The sequence below is a fragment of the Lynx canadensis genome, chromosome A2 (genome assembly GCF_007474595.2).
Source record: "Lynx canadensis isolate LIC74 chromosome A2, mLynCan4.pri.v2, whole genome shotgun sequence".
Lineage (NCBI taxonomy): Eukaryota > Metazoa > Chordata > Mammalia > Carnivora > Felidae > Lynx > Lynx canadensis.
This window is the reverse complement of record NC_044304.2, coordinates 81,966,093-81,990,796: the sequence shown is the minus strand read 5'-3', so window position 1 is coordinate 81,990,796 and position 24,704 is coordinate 81,966,093. Positions and strand designations below refer to the sequence as shown.

General features: G+C 39.8%; 1 protein-coding gene across 1 annotated transcript in view; it reads left to right on the top strand.

The window, feature by feature from the left end:
- MAGI2 (membrane associated guanylate kinase, WW and PDZ domain containing 2) overlaps window positions 1-24,704 on the top strand; it is a 1,350,333-nt gene that overhangs the window by 1,226,453 nt on the left and 99,176 nt on the right. The window contains 3 exon segments of the mRNA XM_030307841.2: window positions 862-1,015; window positions 6,191-6,410; window positions 7,458-7,601. Coding sequence (XP_030163701.2) covers window positions 862-1,015; window positions 6,191-6,410; window positions 7,458-7,601 — 518 coding nt within the window.

Genomic DNA, 24,704 nt, shown 5'->3' with positions numbered 1-24,704 from the left:
GCTTAATAATGAATAGATCACCTCCCTTTTATCACCCAACCAAATAAAAAGAACAGAACAGAAAATGACTGCGGTGTTTTTAACCTGTTACTTGCAGACATCATTATGTGTAAAATATTCAAATGAACCCTAAGCAAGATTGCTCACTAAAAATCTGACTCACTTTTCAGTTTTTCCCAGTCTGAAATATGTCTGTCTTATTTGTATTGCATCATATACAGATAATTGCAGTTGAGACGGTAATGCTATTACAGGAAAATCCAAGAAGCTGTGTTAACAAAGAACAATTTTATGAACATTCTTCTGTCCAATGTTCTTTTTCTTTCTGAAAAACCATGGAGTACAGGGGGTGATTGAGCAATAAAACCAACAAGGAACTAGAGAGAATATTATGAAAAGCATTTATTTCTATTATGGTTACTTCCTTGTCCAAACTTGGGAATACCGGTAGGATTTGTCTTTACAACCAAAAAGTAGCAGCTCAAATGTTTTCTCTCAGTGGGCAGCACTGGAAAAATAGAATATGTTTTAGAGCTTACTCCTCTGGATTATTTTTTCATTGTTTTAACAGGGTTTTTTTTATTGTAATCTTTTCTGCTAGGAAAATGACAAGAGACTCTGTTTAACTTTGTTCAGCAACACTTGTAATTCATGAAATAATACTAATTCTGCGAATGGTATTGGAACTTGGTTGGATAATTGATAAGTTTAACCTGCTGTCTTAAAGCCTAACAGAAACTGAGAAAACTGAAGCCTTGCTTGAGTCATCTGAGGAGGCAAAGAGTTACCACCTCTGGCCACCTCTTGCCCTTTATCAGATGCCAACCTGACTGCACCTGCCACTTTGGCTCCCCTTTGCAGAGCTCAGCAGCCCAGCGTCGGCACCCAGTTCAGAGAAGCAGAGCCCCATGGCCCAGCAGAGTCCTCTGGCCCAGCCGAGCCCAGCCACTCCCAACAGCCCTGTTGCCCAACCAGCTCCTCCTCAGCCACTTCAGCTGCAAGGACATGAAAATAGGTAAAGTTTCCCCTGGTTTTTCTGATGCTGAGAGGTGAGGGAGGTGGGGAGAGGGAGAGTTTGGGACAGGACACAACAGGACACCGAAGAGAAAGTTACATAAAGTAGAAATTGCCAGGTGCTCCTTTCTGTGATTTAGAGATTCTGTGGGTGTCACACATGTGGTTTTATTAGCAAATACAGGGGTCTGTTCTTCACAAAAAGAGAACCTTTCCTCAAGAAATGATGAGCAATTAGTAGGTAGATGATCAGTAGATGATCAGTAGGGATTAACTAGATGAAGACCACGTTGAAGAGACTCCAAACTGAAGAACATAGATATAGACCCTTTGGCAGGAGGGAGCATGCAACCTTGAAAGGCATGGCAATAAATAAGGTCAGTGTGGTGAGGGAAGAGGTCAGGGAGCATGGTTCAAGATGTAGCAATGAGAGTGATAGGGACCCACCTTTGGAGCTGTAAGCATGTTAAAGATTTTTTTAAACTTTTTAAAATGTTTTATTTTATTTTTTGAGAGATAAAGAGACACAGAGAGCAAGCAGGGGAGGGGCAGAGAGAGGGGGAGACACAGAATCCAAGCAGGCTCCAGGCTCTGAGCTGTCAGCACAGAGCCCGACTCAGGGCTCGAACCCACAAACACAAGATCATGACCCGGGCCGAAGTTGGATGCTCAACCGACTGAACCACCCAGGCACACCAAAGATTTTGAGCTTCAGTGTAATGACAAGTCATTGGAAGGTTTTACGCTGAAGACTGACATCACTGGATTTCCTTTTCAAGGCCGCCCAGTGGGCCACACAGAGAGCTGACTGGGAGCTGGTGAGGGTTGGATGTAGATTAAGCAATTAGAGATGGCTGCTGATATCCTTGGATCAATGAAGGTGGTGGCTCAGAGAACAATGGTGGTGTGGGGAGAGGGAAGTGTGGCAAAACTTGTAAGCAGTAATAAACGTTAGCATTTTTTACTGCATTTTGCCTGTATCCCCCTACCCATGATCTAATGAGGTTCTTCCATTCCATATCGTAAACTAATATGAATAAGCCACTTTGAACTTCCAGAAAAAAAGGACGTCAGGTAAAAACAGCATTGTCTTCTTACAATGAACTTGTGTGTAACAGGGAGCCTGGGTTAGGTTGAGCCATAAAGGAAAGAGATGAAGACATGTTCCCATGCTTTTTTCCCTCTTTTGAAGGAGAAAAACAGAACAACACACAGGAACATCTCTGTGTACAAAACCCTCACCGGTCTTTTCCATAATTCTAATGTTTTCTGAACATCTGCTTCCTAGCTCCCGCCTCATATGTTGGGAAAGATGAAGTGAGACTCAGTTTCCAAGTCCCAGAACTCTGTAGGTCCATCACTCACGCAATTGCAAAGCAAATATTTTCCCTGTGCCACAGGTGCTATTTCCATAAAGCCCTGTTCATCTCAGGAGTTCCCCCATTTGCTTTCACAGAAAAGTAAATGTCTGTTATCCTCAGCTGTTTATGGTTTTAATATATTCCACGGAAGAAAAAAGACTAAAGACCATAAAGCAAATGATAGGGGGGTAAGAATTTGACAACCCATAAGAGGAGTAAGTCCTGGGTATCTCAGTAATAAGCCACTGATGTGTTTGCTTTCGCCGTGAGCTGTTTTAACAGATCACACTGGTTTTCCCCAGGATTCATTTCGGACTCAGGAGGAAGGGGCTGAGCACATGCAATTCCCAGGCCAGCCTCAGACTCCTCTTATGGCTCTGCCTCTGTTTATTAATCTCCCAGCCACAGTTCTATCTCACCTTTCCAGAGTCAGACTCCCCCAGACATGGGCTCTTGCTTCTGGCTTCGGGGTGGGTAATCTCATCCCTGTCGTGTTATAATTCAGTGGGGAGAATAACATTTGGGCAAGGCCACTATCATGTTTCAACTGCTACTAGCCCACAACTGGAACTCGTTGGCCCTGATCAGAGAAGCAACAGTCTTTGGAATGTCTTTTTGTCCTGACTACACGGAATAAAATATTTCCCAACTCTGGGATTAACCAATTGACCTGATACAAATTTTTATAAATCACCAACAAATTTTCCCAGTGAACTTTGCTGCACTAATATTAAAAGCCTGGCAAGTGCCTGCTTTCAGAGAGCCCTTCCTTGGCACTGGGATTTCCTGGCTTAACTGTTGATTGTTAGTGGGTGGCTCTTTTACATACGAATGAAGAGATTAATAATTTTACAGATACCAGATCATTTTCCTAGCTTCATTTAAACATGGTCATGGTATCAAGAGCTCTTTGTCTTTCTCTAGATCAGGCTAGAGGTGTCTCCAAGATAGCTTTTATGCCAATTACCCCGTATGCATTTTCTAGTGGCTCATCTATACAAGAAATGCCCACCTAACTCCATGTCAAACTGAGCCAGTTTCCATGTTAAAATGGGATAAAATTAAATGACGATCTGCTTCCACATTTTTATTTTATGAATTAAAATGACTGAATATTTTATCCTGTCTTATTTACTTTCACTTTGGCTTCCTACTGACACCCTGCACACCTCTACTTATGTCTCTATCCCTTAACAACCTTTTGATATATACTCTGGAAACAAAATCATTTTAATATGCACATAAGCAAAACAGTATTCAAGGAGAAGCATTCATTGGAAACAACAAAAGAACCATTATATAATATATTTCAAAACTAAGTATAAATAGCAGAGCTCACCTTCCCCAGCAAGGGAAATTAATATTTGACTGCATTTTATTTACTTATTTTTAATTTTTTAATGCTTATTTATTTCTGAGAGAGAGAGAGAGAGAGACAAAGCATGAGGGGAGGAGCAGCAGAGAGAGAGGGAGACACAGAATCCTAAGCAGGCTCCAGGCTCTGACCCGTCAGCACAAAGCCTGACACGGGGCTCAAACTCATAAGCTGTGAGATCATGACCTGAGCCGAAGTTGGATGCTTAACCAACTGAGCCACCCAGGTGCCCCTTGACTGCATTTTAAACAGCACAGTCAGTAGAAAAACACTGGAAATTTACTTCTTTTTTTACGTACTTTGAACCCTAGATGTTTAAGCTGGAAGGAATTCTTATAAAAGGTCCACATGAGGCAAAAGCCAACTACAAGATCCTGTACCACATGGGCATTGTTTCTTGGTTCTGGAACTTGTTCATACCATAAAATTCTGCTAGATTTTATCACTAGAAATCTGGTTGTTGTTGTTGTTGTTGTTGTTGTTGTTGTTTTTATCTCTACAGGCTCTTTAATAGTGGAATTAATAGCAACAAAGAGTTATACTGATGACTTTCTTTCATGAGTGAAGGAATTTTAAAGAGGCTGTATTTTTTTTAAATAATCCTGAGTTTTCCTTAATGTATTTCACAAATTCAAAGCAACATAGTTTTTGCCCAAGCCGCTGTATCATTCACTGAACAGTTAGCAACACTCATAAAAACTTAAGTATATTTTCCTCATTAAAGACTCTTCAAGGTACAGTTCAATGTAAAATCCTGACAGACAGCACTGGTTCAAATACAGTCTGAATGCCAGAAGGTAGGCTTGGATGACAGCTGTTGCATTTTAACGGTTCCTATTCTAGGCTGTTGTGTAATCTTTGGGGAGACTTTACATTTCACCCTCTTTGGCTATACCTCGTGACACATCTGGTTGGAAATGGGGCACATAATGGATATCGCATACCACTACCACACAGATCACGAAAATAAAGTGACTTGTGCTGTAACTCAAAGCAACTTGACATCTAATCTACCAAACAGTTTCTAGGAAGGAATCAACACATGCCAACGAATGGCAGCCAGTTCAGTTCTTTTGTTTAATTCATTCATTTGTGTGGTTAAGCATCTTATTCGAAGCATATTTAAATAATTTTGTTCTCAGCATTCACAATCCCAGTAGGTGAGTGGACAACTTGCCGAGGTAGGAAACAAAGCCTAAATTCTGCAGTTCACAAGAGGAATGTGTCACTTCTGCAGTTCACAAGAGGAACGTGTCATTTCTGCACTTACTTCCCATTTAAGTAACAAATGGGACCTGCTCGAAGTGTTGATTAAAATAACATCCTTTCAAACATTCCAAATAAATACATCTATTACTGTACATTTTTAGTGTATCCTCACCAAATATTAGATTGCACTAATGGCAATTGTTCAGGTGAGTGATTTTTAAAAATAGTAGTGGGGCTCCTGGGTGACTCAGTTGGTTAAGCATCCCACTCTTGATTTTGGCTTATGTCATGTTCTCACGGTTGTGAGATCGAGCCCAGTGCTGGGTTAATCTCTCACTGTGCCTAATTTATAAATTAAACTTTCTCATAGATTTGTGGTATAGGAAAAAGCATAGTGTATATAGGGTTCAGGACTGTCTGCAGTTTTAGACAACCTCTGAAGTCTAGAAATGTAACCCCCATGGATGGGGTGGAAGGCTACTGTAAGTAACATCTAGAAACAAGAAAGAGACAAATGTTGGACATACACATTTTTGCCTTCCCTTTCATCTTACAGCCGTGGTAGTATCTGATAATAGCATCTGATACTAATCTGATAGTTATAGTCTAGTATTAAAACTATGTAATATGTTTCTACTCTTAGCAATGACCCAGTGACTTTCTCCTTGACTTAACAGCTCATGATTATGCTTTGCTATCACTCCTTTAACCTTTGTAAGATATTCAAAAAGACCAAACCTAGCAGGTTAAAATATTGCCTTTAATTATATATTTATAGAGTATTTAGAGATTACTTTGGTTGTGCTGTCATAAAGTAATGAGTAGTGTGTGGGCGAGAGAGAGTGGTTGAGAGAGTTGGTTTACTGGTGTTGAGACAAACTGATATTTTGGGATGTATAGTTTGGGATGTATAGTTTAACTCCCTAGATTTGCTACGGTTGTACAAGTTTGTAAATAGCCAAAGTCAAAGAGGGATATCCATAAGTCCTTTTCCACAAAGTTCTGGTTGGGCCATCATGTTTACCTTGATTTCTCAAGGAGCCAAATGAAAAGTAGACAATATGGCATTTGTCAAGGATTTAAAATAATGCTTATCATCTATGATTTTCTCAAATTCCTGAACATGCAAAAGGACCTCAAGAAGTGTGGCCCACATGTGCCTAGAGGTCATGTGATCATTCTAATCTCCTTAGAATGCTGAGACCTCAGAGCAAATCCCATGTCCATTTAGTTACAGGTCGGAAGTGAAAGCAAGGCAAGATGTGAAACCAGACATCCGACAGCCTCCATTCACAGACTACAGGCAGCCACCGCTGGACTACAGGCAGCCCCCAGGAGGGGACTACCAGCAACCCCCACCCTTGGACTACAGGCAGCCTCCCCTGCTGGACTACAGGCAGCACTCCCCTGACACCAGGCAGTACCCTCTGGCAGACTACAGGCAGCCCCAGGTACCCCCAGGACCCCATTAAATCTCATTTTCCTAATGGGCAAACCTATAATTGACACACGTACATACACACACACCTACACACAGATACACACACACAGAGACACACATGTACACACACATACAGACACACACAGATACACATGTACACACAGAGACACATGTACGCAGACACAAACACAGACACATTGACACACATGTACAAACATGTACACATAGACACACATGTACACACATACACACAGACACACATATACATGCACGTACACACACATACACACATGTACACACAGACACACATATACACACGTACACACAGACATACGTGCACACATACACACAGACACATGTACACACAGACACACGTGTACACATAGATACACATGTACACACAGACACATGTACACACAGATACAAATGTACACACACGTACACACAGAGACACACATATAGACACACACGTGCACACACATACATATAGATACACACAGACACACATATGTACACAGAGACACACATGTACACACACATACACACACGTATACACACAGATACAGATGTACACACAGACACACACGTACACACAGAGACACACATATAGACACACATACACACGTGTACACACAGAGATACATGTACACACATGTGCACACACAGACACACATGTACACACAGAGACAGACACACACGACTCTGATACATTTGTTTATGGTGCCCAACAGCAGTGAATGAGGAAACACAAAGGAGTGATAGTATCGCTCAGACCTATATGCAGTCATTTTGTTTGCCAAGTAAACAATGGGTACCAAAGTAATCAAGCTACACGGTAGTTCTTTTAATGACCAAGGAAACTACATTCAGATCTGCTTGAACTTTTGGAATTCTGTCTCTCGTTTTGCTAGATTGTGAAGTGAGATTACTTGTTCTCACAATATCATGTCATTTGGGACACATTAACTGTAAGGGAGAAGGAGAACAGAGAGACTGACCACAGAAGCTTCTCTGATATCAAACACCTGTTTATTCCATTCTCTCGCCAACTCTACAGGATTTTGATTATTTCACTGTGGACATGGAGAAGGGCGCCAAAGGGTTTGGATTCAGCATTCGTGGAGGAAGGGAATACAAAATGGATTTGTACGTGTTGAGATTGGCAGAAGATGGGCCAGCAATAAGAAACGGAAGGATGAGGGTAAGAACAGTCTCTTTTTATAGAATTGCTTAATACTGAAAGACCCCACAGTGGTATCAGAATGCTGACTCAATGTGATTAAGCAAACAGTCTCAGCATGGGCTTTGCCTTCTTTCCGTTGCATGACTCAGTTTCCTGAAGGTTTGGTCAAATGCAATTCAAGAATCATATTAGCTCTCATTCTCCTGCTTACACCCTTCCAACTGGCAAATCTCATTGCAGTGCTTTATATATATAGTTTCTCTAAAGAGCGAGCTAAAGAAAATGTACAAAGTAAGCTAAGAAATAGTTTGAAATGGAAACATGGATCCATAATTTTTTTCTATGGCTTGGTTTAGTTTTCATTTGGAATAAATCTTTTGAAATTTTTTTCTTTGTTTGATGCTATTTTTTTCCTCCAGGTTTATTAATCAAATGGTTCTGTGTTTCTTTGGAAATACTTCCTTTGTGTTGACTGGTCTTTTGGCTTCGATATTGGAAAGAGGAGGACTAGACTTCTTAGATACGTGTTGTCCTTAAAAATGGTGGCAGTTAGAAATTTTCCAATTAGAGTGTAAGCTGAGGTGGATTTTTTAATGTAATAGTGATTTTGAGGCATCTGATTGATGGGTAACTGTTCATCTAAAGGTACAAAAAAAACCCTTGATAACAATGTAGAATATTAGTCTGTGTCTCTCTTTTTCTCTCTCCCTCTCTTTCTGTAAAATGGCCATTAGTAAGCACATAAAAGGTTAGTTATTATAAATAAAATCTGGAATTCATTCTTGCTTTCCCTCCTTGCCCTTTAAATTAATACAGAGGAGCTGTGGTCCTTGGCTTCTGGTACTTCCGGTTCTTGTGCAGAGCTGCACCAACCACTTGCTCCCAGATAACTGAATGAATCTGTTATTCCTACTGCCCACTCTACCATTTCTGTGATTTTCATTCCCAAGTCACTGAATCATCCACAGTGCAAAAGTAGAAAGAACATAAATCATGTCAATGTTCCTCCCTCCCTTCACAATTCTTTGACAACTAGGAAGTATCCAAGTTGGAATTTGAACTGACTGGAATTTGGCTGACTCTGGAGACTGACGGCTCCTGCCCTGATCCAACACCAGCCTCCGTGTACCCCATCCACATATGGTTTTAGGAGAGGCCTCCACATGGTTTCTTGGCTCCCAGCTTCCCTAAAAGCAGAAGGGCACTTTTTTAACATATTGCAAAGCCAACTCACAAGTGGTTAAGTAAAACAAAATCTTCCTGGTGCACGTAAAAACAACACAACACAAGGACCATGGGCGAAGCCACCAGAGCCCTATGAGAGAGGATAGCCCACCCGCCCCCACAGTGGACTTCAGAGGTGGCCTGTGTGACTTCCAAACAGTGGCCACACTTTTTAACAAGTGGTCTAAATGGCTGCTCGATATGTACAGCACTCCCAAAGCATAGGAGCCTAAATATAGAAGTACTTTTATGTAAAAAGAATATTCTTTCTTAGAGAATTCAAGCCAGAGTGGTAGTTGCCAGCGTGGTCCCTGGCATCAGCATCACCTGGGAACATGTTAGAAATGCAAATTCTGAGCCCCACCACAGACCCACTGAATCAGATAGTCTAGGATTGGGGTCACCAGGCTGTGTTGTGATTCATTCCCCTGTGAATGTGATATAAGCTGCAGTTCGAGGACTTCTAACTGAGCCAGAGGGAAGTTGACCTGACACACGTATGACAAAGATAGGAGGTGTGTGGCTCAGGCCTTGTTAATCCCCCTTAGATCCTGTCTAAGGGGATTTCTATCCTGTCCCAACAGTTTACCTGCGGTTTTTAAACCCATGTAAACACAGATTTAGAATTCTGTAGGCAGGTGCTAAATTTTATGAAAGATGCCTTTTCTTCTGGCAGGTGATAAAAATGAGTCCTCTACCTGGGTTTCAGAAAATGATATTTTCCCTTCTTTTCAAAGATTATAAACATAAGCAATATTTTGTAATTTTCCATGCCAGTTTTATAGAGCAAACTATTCCTTCTGTGTACAGCTATGTAAAAGGAATTATGATGGCCAGTTTTAGATAATATGGGTTAGTTTATTTGGGACCATAATATACATACTTCTAGCATTTAATTCTCAAAGAAAAGGAGCCACTTGGGAGTCATAGAAATTCCAGGGATAAAATTTTACTAGTTGATTTTATTTCCAATCTTCAAATTAAGTCTGGGGACTTGGCAGGGATGGATGGAAGGCTTTTTTCTGCTCTTTACAGATTATATTCGCTACTCAAATGTTTTGAGTTTTTCTCACTCATGGAGTCTTATGGCACCAGGGGAAAATTTGTCTGTGGTGACAAACTGCATGTCAGGAAGAGGGACAGCTTTATCATGTAAGTTCAAAGGTGCTCATATTATCTACTGTCAGAATGAGGTAAATCTTCGTAGTTGTTCTTGATCATAGCACATAATTAATTCAGATCTTATTTTAATGTTCTTATCAAATTTTAATCATTTAAGGTAATGTTTTCTACCTTCATTTGTGCATGTCAGCAATTGGCAATAACTTGTAATTCACGGTTGCATTTAAGTTACTTTGGCAAGCACCGGGATTGATCAACATTTGCATGACTCAGTGGTCTCATTATTTTAAACCAATGCATAAATGGGATAACATATTGGTTACCAATTTGGAAATTTTACAGTAAAATTCATTAGGGACCCATTTTTCATCTAACTATAAAATTCCCCCTTGATACCACTGGGACCCAGATACATATACAGATCTTAATTATCTGTGCAGGTGATGCTTACGAGGCAGGACTTCACTCCATGGGGATTATGGTTTGGTTGTAAAGTGCCAAGACTCCTGAGAAAAGTAGCTGGACTAGACATTCATGGGCTATTATTAAAAATAAGCTCAAGAAGAAGAGAAGCTAGCACCAGGTTCTTCCCAGCCTTTAAAACACTCAGGCACATTTCGCCTCATTAACGTGATTCCCTCACCTTCAGTCTTAATGCATCATTTCCTCTATTCACAAACTAAACATACACCCACTTCATGATCCGATAAGTTTGGAAAAGATGAGGTTTCCCCCCTTTTTCATGATCAGAAACATAAAGGAAAAAGCCAGGCAATGATCTGATAATAGCTGGGTATCTTAGATTAAACGCACCGTAGTGGAATTGCTGAAATCAACATTGCTTTTGTGAAAGAGCTAGATGATCCTGGAAAACCATTTCATGTAACAACTAATGAATTACTGGGCCTTTGGGTTAGGGATGTAAATAATAGTGCTTTTGAACTCTTAGTTAATGCCCCAGATGTTAGTCTCTGAACCTGAGACTTTTCCTGGGTCTTTTACATCACCTTAGTTGCAGGACAGTGGTGATGTGTGCCTGTTTAGTAGTACAGGAAAGCCAGGTATGGTAGGGGCCAGAGGAGGTTGGGAGCACGGGTGTACGGGCATCCTTCTCACACTGGGGATTCTAAGAAATGGTGGCACGGGTACATATTTTTAAAGTATGTCCTTAGGCATCCAAGCGATATCCTGGGCATCCAAGAGAAGTGCCAGTGACCTTCCCACTCAGAGGTTCTTTCATGAACCTGGTGAGAGATAGGTAGACATATCCCAAAAGTGAGTCCCAGGTGAATGGTCTCACTCCAGTCTTTCTGGGCACCTGCAGCAGTGAGAAATATCTTAGTAGAGAATCCTTGGCAAATTAAACTATGTGACTTTGAAATTGATTAATGAGTACTCCCATAGAAGAGATTTGTTTTTCCTCCTTAGAAAGCATTATGTGTTTACTTTTTTTGTCAAATAAATATTTTTTTCCACTTGATGAAATAACAGTCAGATCAGGCAAGAATTCTGATAATGTACAAGGTCAACGGCTTTCCTCAAAATGTGAGAACATACCAACAGCAAACCATGATCAGGAAGTAGTGGGGAAAATGAATGGTTCCTTCTGAGGGTCAGATTTACAAGCCAAAATCTACATAAAGGAGAGACGATAAGAAACTCTTTTTCAGAAGATCAATTAGATGCTAATTTAAAATTTTTTATTACATTTCTTTATTTTCGAGAGGCAGAGAGAGACAGAGCATGAGTGGGTAGAGAGGCAGAGAGAGAGGGAGACACAGAATCCGAAGCAGGCTCCAGGCTCTGAGCTGTCAGCACAGAGCCTGACACGGGGCTCGAACTCATGAGCTGTGAGATCATGACCTGAGCCCAGGTCGGACGCTTAACCAACTGAGCCACCCTGGTGCCCCAGATGCTACTTTAAAAGAGAGGTTCTAGGACCCGGTATATGAAACATATAAGAGTAACTAAATAAATAAGGGCCTAAAGATTTACTAAAAATATGACTATTTAGAGCGTTTCTAAACCCGCAGCCCTATTCTCAACCAGCCAAATATGCAAACATGGTATATTTGCCTTATTAAACTTAGAAACATCAATTCACTTTGTTAAACCTCAGTTCCTATAAAATAGGAAGATGATATCTACTTTATAGAGTTGTTGAGAGAGTTTTGAAAACATATCAGGAGGTAGTCATATTTTTTTTAAGTTTATTTATTTATTTATTTATTTATTTTGAGAGCAGAGAAAGGACAGAGAGAGAGAGGGAGAGAGAATCCCAAGCAGGCTCCTTACTGTCAGTGCAGAGCCCGATGCAGGGCTTGAACCCTCAAACTGTGAGATCATGACTTGAACCAAAGTCAGACCCTTAACTGACTGAGCCACCCAGGTGCCGCCATGATTTTTTTTTTAAGGCAAAGAGTGAAGTTTTAGTTTGTGGAAAGAGAGAGGAATTTAAACAGTAAGATATATCATGGAATAGAATTTGAGGAAAATAGTGCCATGAGAATAAATACCAAGAAAAACCATGTGGATCATAATTATGTGAAATATTCACTTTAACAAAAAAAAAAGTGAAGAGTAACAAGTTTTGACAATAATTACTAGATGGATTTCCAACACCAATTAATATTCATGTATTAAAATTGAGGAAACAAAACATAATCTGTAAATGAAGAAAATACGGGGAATAGAAAATAGAAACATAACCATCATGTCTGATTGCTTTTCTTCAGTCATTTGAGATGGCTAATGTGGTAAAAGAAACACGAATGACATTCAGATTTTAAGGAAAAGTGTAAGAAATTATTAGAAACCATTAGTGGATGTGTAATAAAAAATAAGAGTGTTTTGGGGCGCCTGGGTGGCGCAGTTGGTTAAGCGTCCGACTTCAGCCAGGTCACGATCTCGCGGTCTGTGAGTTCGAGCCCCGCGTCAGGCTCTGGGCTGATGGCTCAGAGCCTGGAGCCTGTTTCCGATTCTGTGTCTCCCTCTCTCTCTGCCCCTCCCCCGTTCATGCTCTGTCTCTCTCTGTCCCAAAAATAAATAAACGTTGAAAAAAAAAATAAAGTAAGAGTGTTTTTAAGTTTGTAAAATAGTCTAATAAAGTTGAGAGGAATAAAATTTTTGTAACTGATGAAAATTTTTGTCTCTGATACCAAGCTCTTAGGGATACAATCTAATTAAAAACTGAAAATAAATAGGAAACACAGGCAAAGAATAATGAATATAAAAATAATTTATGGGTGAAGCAGGGAATCTTAAGAAACAAGAGACATTTGGAGGAAAGGAAAGTAGTTCTAATCATCACATAAATAAAGTCTGAGAGTCGAGTTAAAAGAGAATCTGAAAGTAGACCTAGTTTGCTCTAGGAAAGGTAAAATATTTTACTGTTTCTATAAAATTTAGCATATTCCCCGTTTCCATAAAACATACTTTCTATTATAAAAAAGAACATCATTTTTTTAGCTTCATCACCTTAACAGCAGTATAACAATTGTATATGCCTTTTTGCACTGCATAAGCTTTTTTTCAACCTTCTTCTTGAAACTCATATGACACATGTCCACCTGCAGGGGGCCTCAGGGTAACCTAAAATATCTTGACAGACTGAACAATGTGCAAAAAAAGATATTAAGCAATATCTTTTTTTTTTTGTTTTGTTTTTATTTAAATTCCAGTTAGTTAACATACAGTATAATATTAGTTTCAGGGGTACACTTTAGTAATTCAGTACTTAACATTCAACACCCCAGTGCTCAACACAACAAATGCACTCCTTAATCCCCATCATGTGTTTCACCCATTCCTCCCCCCACCTCCTTTCTGGTGACCATCAGTTTTTTCCCTGTAGTTAAGAGTCTGTTTCTTGGTTTGCCTCTCTTTTTCCCCCTGTGAGATTGTTTGTTTTGTTTCTTAAATTCCACATATGAGTGAAATAATACGGTATTAGTCTTTCTCTAACTGATTTATTTCATGTAGCGTAATACTCTCTAGCTCCATCCAGTGAGTTGGAAATGGCAAGATTTTGTTCTTTTTTATGGCTAAGTAATATTCCATTGTATATATACCATATCTTCTTTATCCATTCATCAGTTGATGAACACTTGAGCTCTTTCCATAGTTTGGCTATTGTTAATAATGCTGCATGTGCCCCTTTGAATCAGTATTTTTGTATCCTTTGGGTAAATACCTAGTAGAACAATAGCTGAATTGTAGGGTAGTTCTATTTTTGAGGAATCTCCACACTGTTTTCCACAGTGTCTGCACCAGTTTGCATTCCCACAAGCAGTGTTGAGGATTCCCCTTTCTCTGCATCTTTCCCTGATAGCTGTTTTTAATGTATCACCTCTCTTTCTGTGGCCCAGAATGTAAAAGTATTCTATTTTACATATTATTTTTATTAAACATAAAACCATTTAGAAGAAGATTTCTAACATATTTAGCAGGTATAAATACCAGCAATGATTCAAGCACCCTTGTGTGCTTAAAAAACAGAATATGACCAATCTCCAATGACTAAACCGCCCTGCACGCTCCAGCTCCCGGAAGAACCACCACTCTAAACAAACACTTACCATTCCTTCTAGTTTTGCTACATATGTGTGTATCTCTCAACTATATTGTTTAGTTTTGCACTTTGTGAACTTTATGTAAATGAATCATATTACACATATCCTTCTCTGTGGTTTGCTTTTTATACCTTATACTCATTAGAGTCAGCCGAGTTGATGCATGAAGCTATTGTTCATTTATTTTCACTGTTGTAAATCATTCCATTGTATAAATATGCTACAGTCTATAGTAGCTATCCATGGAGATTTGAGATTTTCCATGTCAATGGACATATGAGATGTTTCCACCTTTTTGTAACTAACACAATCCTTGTATATATTTCCTGCTGCACGTATGCAAGAATTTCTCTAGACTAGACTACATACCTAGGTGGGCACATATTTAACTTAACTAAATAACACAAAAATATTTTCCTAAGTGGTTTTACAAATGTATACACATACTAACAGTATAAAAGAGTTTCCCCTACTATGTATACATCCTCATTAAACTTGTATTTCAAGCTTTCAAATTCTCATTCTGGCAGGTAGAAAATGGCATATCGTTTCTTGATTACAAATGGTGTTCATCATCTTTTCTTATGTTTATTGGGCTTTTGTGTTTTCTCTTAGATAAAAATGCCTATTCATATATTTTCTCTATTTTCTGTTGAATTGTTTCTTCCTCTGATATTGATTGTGAAAGTGTTTGTATGTTCTTGGTGATGATTTTTCATCGATTGCTATGTTGCAAATATCTTATTCCAGTTTATGACTTGTAGTTTCACTTTCTTTATGTTGCAGTTTGATAAACAGAAACTCTTAATTTTGGCATATAATTGATTTAATTAACCATTTCCTTTATAGTTTCTACTTTCTGTGTCATCTTTAAAAAATTACTCCCTAACTCATATTTTTAAAGATCTCCTGTATCTTTTTCTAAAAGTTTTATAGTTTTGCTTATCATTTCTAAATCTTTAATCACCTAAAATTGATTTCTCTGTAGTAGGATAAGGAAGAAATTTAATTTTAGTTTTTTCCATATAGATAAGCACTTGTCACAGCATCATTTGTTGAATGTCTTCTCATTTTCCCCCAATCTGCAATGGCAGCCCTATAATAAATAAAATTTCTATATGCAATAGTCTGTTTATAGATTATTTACACTGTTCTGCTGCTCTGTTTGTCTATGCCTACATTGATACTATACTTATCTACCTTTCAATAGGTCTTGACTTTTGATAGAGAAACTGCCCATCCCTTCATCCCCAGATACATATCTTAATTCTCCAGAAGTGTTTAGATGTTCTTGGATCTTTGTTTGCCCTTTCATATAAATTTTTAGAATTTGCTTGTCCTATTAGGATTTTTATTTGAATTGTTTAGAATCTATAAATAAATGTGGGAAAACTTTATAATATTTATAATCTTCATAATATTGAATCTTTCTATACATGAACGTGATATAATCCATTTATTTAGGTATTCCATAAACTGCTCAAAGTTTTATATTTTTTTTTCCCATAACATACCTGCAGATATTTTGCTAAATTGATTGTAGGGATTTTGTTTTATTTTTGCTCTTATATATAGTATTTTTATGTTTGTTTAAATTCAAATTAGTTAACATATAGTGTAGTATTGCTTTCAGGAGTAGAATTTAGTGGTTCATCACTTACATATAACACCCAGTGCAGGGGCATCTGGGTGGCTCAGTCGGTTAGACGTCCAACTTCAGCTCAGATCATGGTGTCACAGCTTGAGAGTTTGAGCCCTGCATTGGGCTCTGTGCTGACAGCTCAGAGCCTGGAGCCTGCTTCGGATTCTGTGTCTCCCTCTCTCTCTGCTCCCGCCCCACTCGCACTCTGTCTCTATCTCTCAAAAATGAATCAATATTAAAAAAAAAGTTTTTAATTTAAAAACACCCAGTGTGGATCCTAAAAAGTGCCCTCCTTGATGCCCTTCACCCATTTAACCCATATTCCCACCCTCCTCTCCTCCAGCAACCCTCAGTTTGTTCTCTGTATTTTTTCTTATAGTTTGCTTCCCTCTCTCTTTATCTTATTTTTCCTTCCCTTCCCCTGTGTGCATCTGTTTTGTTTCTTTTTTTTTCTTTTTATTTATTTATTTATTTATTTATTTATTATTTTATATATATATATATGAAATTTATTGACAAATTGGTTTCCATACAACACCCAGTGCTCATTCCAAAAGGTGCCCTCCTCAATACCCATCACCCACCCTCCCCTCCCTCCCACCCCCCATCAACCCTCAGTTTGTTCTCAGTTTTTAACAGTCTCTTATGCTTTGGCTCTCTCCCACTCTGTTTTGTTTCTTAAATTCTACTATGAGTGAAATCATATGATATTTGTCTTTCCCTGACTGACTTATTTTGTTTAGTGTAATACATTCTGTTTACATCCACATGGCAAAATTTCATCCTTTTTGATTACCAAGTAATATTCCATTGTGTGTGTGTGTGTGTGTGTGTGTGCGTGTGTGTGTGTGTGGTTGTGTGTGTATCACATCTTCTTTGTTCATTTATCAGTCTCTCACTCTCTCTCTCTCTTTCTCTCTCAAAAATAAATAAACATTAAAAAAATTTAAAAAAAAAGAAGTCGCTACAGTCAAGGTCAAAGAGGTTGACACCTGTGTTTTCCTGTAGGATTTTGATGGTTTCTTGTCTCACATTTAGGTCTTTCACCCATTTTGCATTTATTTTTGTGTGTGGTATAATAAAGTGGCTCAGTTTCATTCTTCTGCATGTCACTGTCCAGTTTTCCCAGCACCATTTGCTGAAGAGACTGTATTTTTTCCATTGGATACTCTTCCCTGTTTTGTCAAAGATTAGTTGGCCATACATTTGTGTGTCTACTTCTGGGTTCTTTTTTTCTATTTCATTAATCTATGTGTCTGTTTTTGTATCAGTATGTTTGTGCCTTGATGATTACAGCTTTGTAATACAGATTGAAGTCCTGTACTGTGATATCTCCAGCTTTGATTTTCTTTTTCAACATTACTTTGGCTATTGGGGTCTTTTATGGTTCCATACAAATTTTAGAATTGTTTGTTCTGGCTCTGTGAAGAATGCTGGTGTTATTTTGATAGGGATTGCATTGAATGTTTAGATTGCTTTGGGTAGTATCAACATTTTAACAATGTTTGTTCTTCCAATCCATGAGCATGGAATGTTTTTCCATTTCTTTGTGTCTTCTTCAATTTCTTTCATAAGCATTGTATAGTTTTCAGCATACAGACTTTATACCTCTTTGGTTAGGTTTATTCCTAGGTATCTTACTGTTTTTGGTTATATATAGTATTTTTAATGTAATTATTTTTTTTTTATTTTTTTTTTCAACGTTTATTTATTTTTGGGACAGAGAGAGACAGAGCATGAACGGGGGAGGGGCAGAGAGAGAGGGAGACACAGAATCGGAAACAGGCTCCAGGCTCTGAGCCATCAGCCCAGAGCCTGACGTGGGGCTCGAACTCCCGGACCGCGAGATCGTGACCTGGCTGAAGTCGGATGCTTAACCGACTGCGCCACCCAGGCGCCCCATTTTTAATGTAATTATTAAGGTAAACTGTTACCAGTGAAAAGAAAAAGAATTGATTTTTATATGTTGGTCAATTGTACCCAGCAAAATTACTAAACTCTTTTATTAATTCAGGTAATTTCTCAGTAGCTGCCTCTGGATTTTCTACCTAGATAAACACATTTTCTGCAAATAAGGAGAGTTCTGTGTCTTTTTTACACCCTTTTTTTTTTCTTATTTTACTGCATGTGTTCAACTTCTGTGATTCTAAATAGAAGTGGTCAAAACAAGCACTCTTGTTCCATTTCTCATCTTAAAGGGAATAATTTTAACGTTTCACCATTAAACACAATGTTAGTTATAAACAAAGGCTATATAGATAACCTTTATCAGAGTAAGAATGTTCCCTTCTATCACTAGTTTGCTAGAGAGTTTATTAGGAATTCGTGTTGAATTTTATGTACTATTTCTATATCCATGGAAAGTATCATATGATCTTTTTTCTTTAACATGCTAATTAATATGATTAATCATATTAATGGGTTTTTATGTTATTATCTCTCTTGATGTCCTCTAATAAGCCCTACTTATTCATAATGATCTTTTTATGCACTGCTCAATTGAGTTTCTGGCAGTTCCTTTAGGATATTTGTATTTGTTCTTGAGCAAGGTTGGCCTGAAATCTTCTTTTCTTGTAGTGTTGTGAATGATTTTGATATTAATGTTATTTTAGTCTTATAAAGTGAGAAGGAATAATCCTTTCTGTTGTCATTGCTGTTGCTATCTGGGAAAGTTTATGTAAGTTGAGAATTGTCCTTGAATGTTTGGTAGAACACACCTATAAATCCTTCACGTTTTCTATTTCTTTTTGAGTCAATTCTAATAAATATCTTTTTTTCTAATTGTCTATCCCATCTTAGTTTTCAAAGTGTTTATAATATTATCTTATTATATTTTTAATGTCTGAAGGATTTGTTTTTATGTGTTCATCTCACTTATTTGACTCCTGTTTATTTGTGCATTCTGTTTTTTCTTTATTACTCATACCAGAGATTTGTCCATTTTTTTTTATTCTTTTACAGAACCAGCTTACACATTTGTTCTCTTGCTTATTCATTTCTGTTTTTATATTTAATATTTCTCTCCCTTCATTTTCTTTGGGTTTACTCTGTTGTTATTTTTATTGCTCCTTAAGTTGGACACTTAGATCAGTAACTCCATTTTTCTTCATTTTTATTAATAATGTATGACTTTAAGGCTGTAGTTTTGATATGTAGTATGTTCAAGATTTTAAGTTCTAAATACGTTTTAATTTCTATTGTTATTTCTTCTTTGACTCATGGATTATTTAGAAGGTTTTTTTTTTTTAATGTATGAAGATTTTCTTGTTCGTTGTTTATTCTTGATTTCTAGTGAGTCTGTGCCCCTGCTACAGCTCTATCAGAGAACCCCATAGTCAAGGGGCTAAGTCTGCATGATCCCAAGGCCCTCATTATGCACACACTCCCGGATTCTGGGCAGAAAGAAGCATGATGTCCTCCTATCCCTCTGCCCCACTTTGCTGCCTCAGCACTGGAGAAGCTCTGCTTGGGCCCACAGTCTCAGAAAGAGGGAGGGATGATCTTACATTCACATGCGTGCATGGACCTGATATGCCCCGATTCGAGAGACCCCCCGAAAACAAACCACCAGAGTCCAGAGTCAAAGCCAAGCGGCAAGGGTCGTTTATTGCAGGTTCGAACCCGGTCCTCCACGCACTGGTTGCCGGTGACGCTAAGAGGCCCCCAGCGAGGATCTTACAGCTTCTTTTATAGACAGGCACAAACAAGTTAGGGATTTTTCGCGGTTACAGAGCTGTTATTGGTTGACATTTAAATTTGAACACTCAGCAGAACTTGATTGGTTCCCGCCTTATTTTCAAACCACTCAGCAGAACTTGATTGGTTCCCGCCTTTAGGTCAGACCACAACCGGGCATTCCCTGGCTGGTTTCAGGAACGGCAGGGTGGGGGGAGGTCTTTTCTTTGCAGTTGTGAGTACACCTGGTAATTTTTCTCTTAGTCTCTCAGACCAGGCAGGGAACATGGATGTGTGAAGCATGGAGAGCCCTTGCCCCTTCTGAAGAGCAGCCACTACTAGCCCAGGCCAACTGTTGATCAGAGGGGATGCTGGCTCCCTCCTTCTAAGTCTTTGAACTTCCAAGAGAAAGCAAAAACCCACATTTTTAAGAATCAACCAGACTTGAAAAAATATTATTTTGTAATTTAAAAAAAAGCTGTGCATGCCAAACAAAATAAGGCAAGCAATGTGTGGATCCCAGCTACCCTATTTTTCTCACTGTTGTAAGCAGATACTAAGGCAAGAGGAAGGTAGAGTGGCTGTGGACAGGGAGTCTGAAGCAGTTCCTGCACCAGCAGGTGTGGGTCCCAGTGCAGCCAGTCAAAACAGTTCCAGCATGCCCTGTGTGATGTTAGAAGTCACTACTGTGGAAGTGTTTGAAATGCCTTAGAAATAGGCATGCTGAGAAAAACCTGCATAAACCGCTGCTCTTATGCCTCATCTTTATATTTGAAATTTTGAAGATGGTTTTCATTCCCAGGAAACTTATTTTGATTTCTCAGATTCCTTTATGCTTCTCCTCTCCAGCCAGATGTAAGCGAAGTTTTCTCTGGAAGGACACACATTTAGGAGTACGCAGATTCCTGGCGAATGCTCAGAAGTAGCCTGCCTTATCTTCCCCAGGGCTAAGGGTGCTTGTCTGGGCCAGAAAAATGCGGACCTCCCCAGCTGGAGGCTCTTCCTGAATTTAGGGAGGAGCCCTCTTCACGTCTTGCTCATATTCTGCCATTGAGCTTGAATGGCATGACATAGTGTCTTGAATTAATATGCCCTTGCTTGGATCCAGGGAAACAAAGCAGCAAGTCTGTCTCCCCTAGCAACGAGAGACTCCCTCACACACAATTTCCCAGCAAAAAAGTTGGCACAAATAGCAATATACACCCATCAGTGGGTCTATCTCAGTTTGAAGCCTCTGATCATTGACAAATATTAAAGAACTGCATTCACTTCATTTGTTTTCAGTCGGCTCATCCAAGACATTTTCATTGTCTCCAACTCACTCAGTTTCTTCCTTACCCTGACAACCCTTAGAGGGAAGTTTTTACCTGTCTTATTGGCTTCCTAATCCATTCCTTGTCCCCTGTTCTTTTTCCACAACCTGTTTCTTCCTTGTAAGGAAATATGGGACAGGAAAAACAGCAGGAGCCTAGAAGACCTGATATTCATATACTGGCTCACCAATTCACTGGCTCCCTAGCTCTGACCTTCGACAAGTTGCCCCATCAAGAGCCTACAGCTTCTCTAGAGCCTCAAATACCAGCCTCCTCTGGACAGTTTCAGGGGCATGCACACTGGGCGGGAAAGAGAAAGTGTCCTCCTAGCCAATAGGACCAGTCGAATCAGCCCTAGCAACTCAAAGAATGACAACATGTCTTCATCTTACGCAAGTTAATTAACAAAGTCCAGTTTACTGTTCTGTAAAATGGGAATAATAGTTTCCAGGAAGGACAAAGTGCCTACTTCAATATTCCTGAGTTTCTTCCTATTCTTCCTCCCCCTCCTTCCCACCAACACCTGTACTCTTATATGCAATACTCTAAGCCCAGAGCTACAGAATGTGCAATACTCTGAGCCCAGAGCTACAAAATATACTCTAAGCCCAGAGCTACAGAAAGCATTTTTAAGTGTGTATGTTAAGAGGTTATGAAAGCTTTCTTTTTTTTTTAAATGTTTTTATTTATTTTTGAGACAGAGAGAAAGAGTATGAGCAGGGGAGGGACAAAGAGAGAGGGAGAGACAGAATCTGAAGCAGGCTCCAGGCTCCGAGCTGTCAGCATAGAGCCCGATGCGGGGCTTGAACTCACAGACTGTGAGATCATGTCCTGAGCCGTAGTCGGACGCCCAACCGACTGAGCCACCCAGACGCCCCTGAAAGCTTTCAAATATCCATCACTTTGTATTTGCCTTCCCCTAGTCTGTTAGATAAAGTGGGCTCCTTCTCAAAACACAAATTTGATCTCTCTGCCCATTGCTTAAAACCCTTCATTGGCACTCCATTTCTTTCGAAGGAAAGACCAGAGCCCTGACACGGCTGTGGATGCCCTGCATGTTCTGGCCCCTGCCTCTCTCCCGACTCATCTCAGCCAGGCTCCTCTTGCCTTCCAGCCCCTCAGTCAGATCCCCATGCTCCCTCCTACCCATGGAGTTTTGCCCATGTTGGCCCCTCCTCCCACAAAGCTCCTCCCTCCCCCTTTCACCTGGTTAACTCCTCTTCATCCTTCTCATGCCAACTCAAGCATCTGGTCCTCAGAGAAGGTTTCTCTTCTCTCTCCAGTCACATCACATCCGCCTGTCATTGCCTGCCACTTCTCTGTAGCTTTCGTCACGATGCTAATTTTACATTCACGTGTGTGATGATGTTATGAAATCTGCCTCTCCATAGTAGAAACTCTGTGAGAAAGGAGCCCTGTTGCTCTGCTCTCCCCACTGTACCCAGTGCTCAGCACTGTGCCCAGCACATGGTGCCACTCAGGAAATACTGACCTGCTGAATGAATATGTGAACAGAAGGCTTCAAAGTGCACAACACCGCAGGTGTGTCTTCTGGCTCTGGAAGTTAACTGCTGTGCTCACTAAGTGCATGGCCACAAAGGCACCTGATGAACCAGGATGTGGGGTTTTGTAGATAACTGAGTATATGACATATGTGTGGCAAATTCAGTCTAACTCACTGTCTGCTTTTTATGCCCTAGCGCCTCCCTGTAAACCCACCATCCTTTTCAGAGTACGTTTAATTATTACAGATTTTGCAGTATCAGTGAGGTAGTGTAGTTATAGTGCCTAACGTTTTTTAAGCGCCTTTAATCTTAAACTATGTGACATCTCACATCTTGTTTTCCTCATATGTAAACTCCCCATCACCAAACGTGAATGACACAGAAGGAATAGAAACAAAGCAAAATAAGGTCAAGCTGGAAATAATGAAGAACTTCAAAAGCATGAGGTATGCAAAACATGATAGAATGAAGGGTTACAAGACAGGTGTGCCACAGCCTTTTAGAAAGAATACACAGGAGAGCAGGGCAATCGGTCGAGTGATAGGAAAGCCAGAGCTTAGCAGAATATCCGAACCCTGCAGAGCTGAGCCCGTCAGTTCAATGCAGATAGATGAGCTAAGGAGGCTGATGAAATCGAGCACATGAGAGAAAAGGGATAACCAAGTGCTTAAGAGAGGAAAGAGCAGTCCAACTGGAGAAATGAAACAATTGTCTGGGCTTGGGTAGATGGTTTCTGGGGCCCTGCATTGCAAAAGTTCACCCACCCAGTCTTTCATTGCCATTGAGTGCTGACACTCAGTAAACACAGGAAGCTCATCTCTGCATAAGTGTTAGCCTTTCCATGTCACCACACAGCCCGTCCCTGAGCCACCCAGGCATCTGTCAGCCATCACTGTGACTCATCCTTCAGATCCGTCTGCGAATGTGAGGTTTTCCTTTATTGTTTGGTTCTGCTCCGCGTGTCTTGCGAAGAAAAAGAAAAAACGTTTCACAAAGATCAAATCCATTACCTTTTTCTTTTCAGAGCCTGACCTGTGAACACTGTGTTAAATGAGTTGCACGAGCCCCTTTCAGGAGTGAGGGAGAGCTTTGTCTTGATTAGAGAAGGAAGCCGTAGGGAGCAGAGTGGCGTTAGACTCCTTTGTCAATTATTCAGGGTTCATTATCCCACGTGGGGAGGGCTGCAGTTCTCTGCCCTGTTTCTTCTTCTACAGGATACTCAACTTTGAACCATTTCAAAAGCAGCTTCCCATGAGGGCTAGTTAAAGGTTTGGTAAGGAATCAAAGGGTTAGTGTTAGGATTGCATCTTGGTGGGGAAAGACAGAAGAAATCTGAATAAATTAGAAGTGAGGAGAATCTTCATATTTTAATTATTCATGGGTTTTGTTTTGTTTGGAGTTTTGGTGTTGCCTGTGGAAAAGAACGAGAAAGTTTACAAACCACTGCTGTGATCTGAAAAAACACACATACTTGCCTCTTCAGTGAGGGGAGGACTCGCTGAGTACGGTTTCCTCTTTTTATATTAAGCCATCATCTCTCTGTCTTTATCTGAGAAAAACATCAAAATTTCTTCCCTCTTCATTTTTACAAAAATGTCTTTCCAGTGTTTATGCAAATTAGCCATCTGCCTGTGATCCTTTGTCATTCCATCTCTCCCCCAAGACCTAAAGATCTTCTGGTGGGCAGGCAGGGAGTCACTCAGTCCACGCAGTCTACCATTCACTTCTCTGCTTTAGTCAGAAAAGTGAACATGAAATACAACTTGCTCCTGACTCACGCAGGATTTGGTTTGCACAGCAGAGTGATTCAGAAGATGCTGAGAGCCACATACTCTGTTCTTCAGATGTGATTCCCAGGCCATTCATGTTTCTTCTTCCGGGTGCCCATGGAGTATTGCTGTGCCTTGGCAATACACCATCCTTAGGCCATGGTCCCTTCTTTCCCTGCCGCCATTTCCCAGCACCTGCACTATTGAACACAGACATGGCTTCTTCTCTTACCAGTGGAACATTGTTGCCTCCCCTACCAGGATGACTCCGGAGTGCTTCAACTTGACAAGATACTTGTT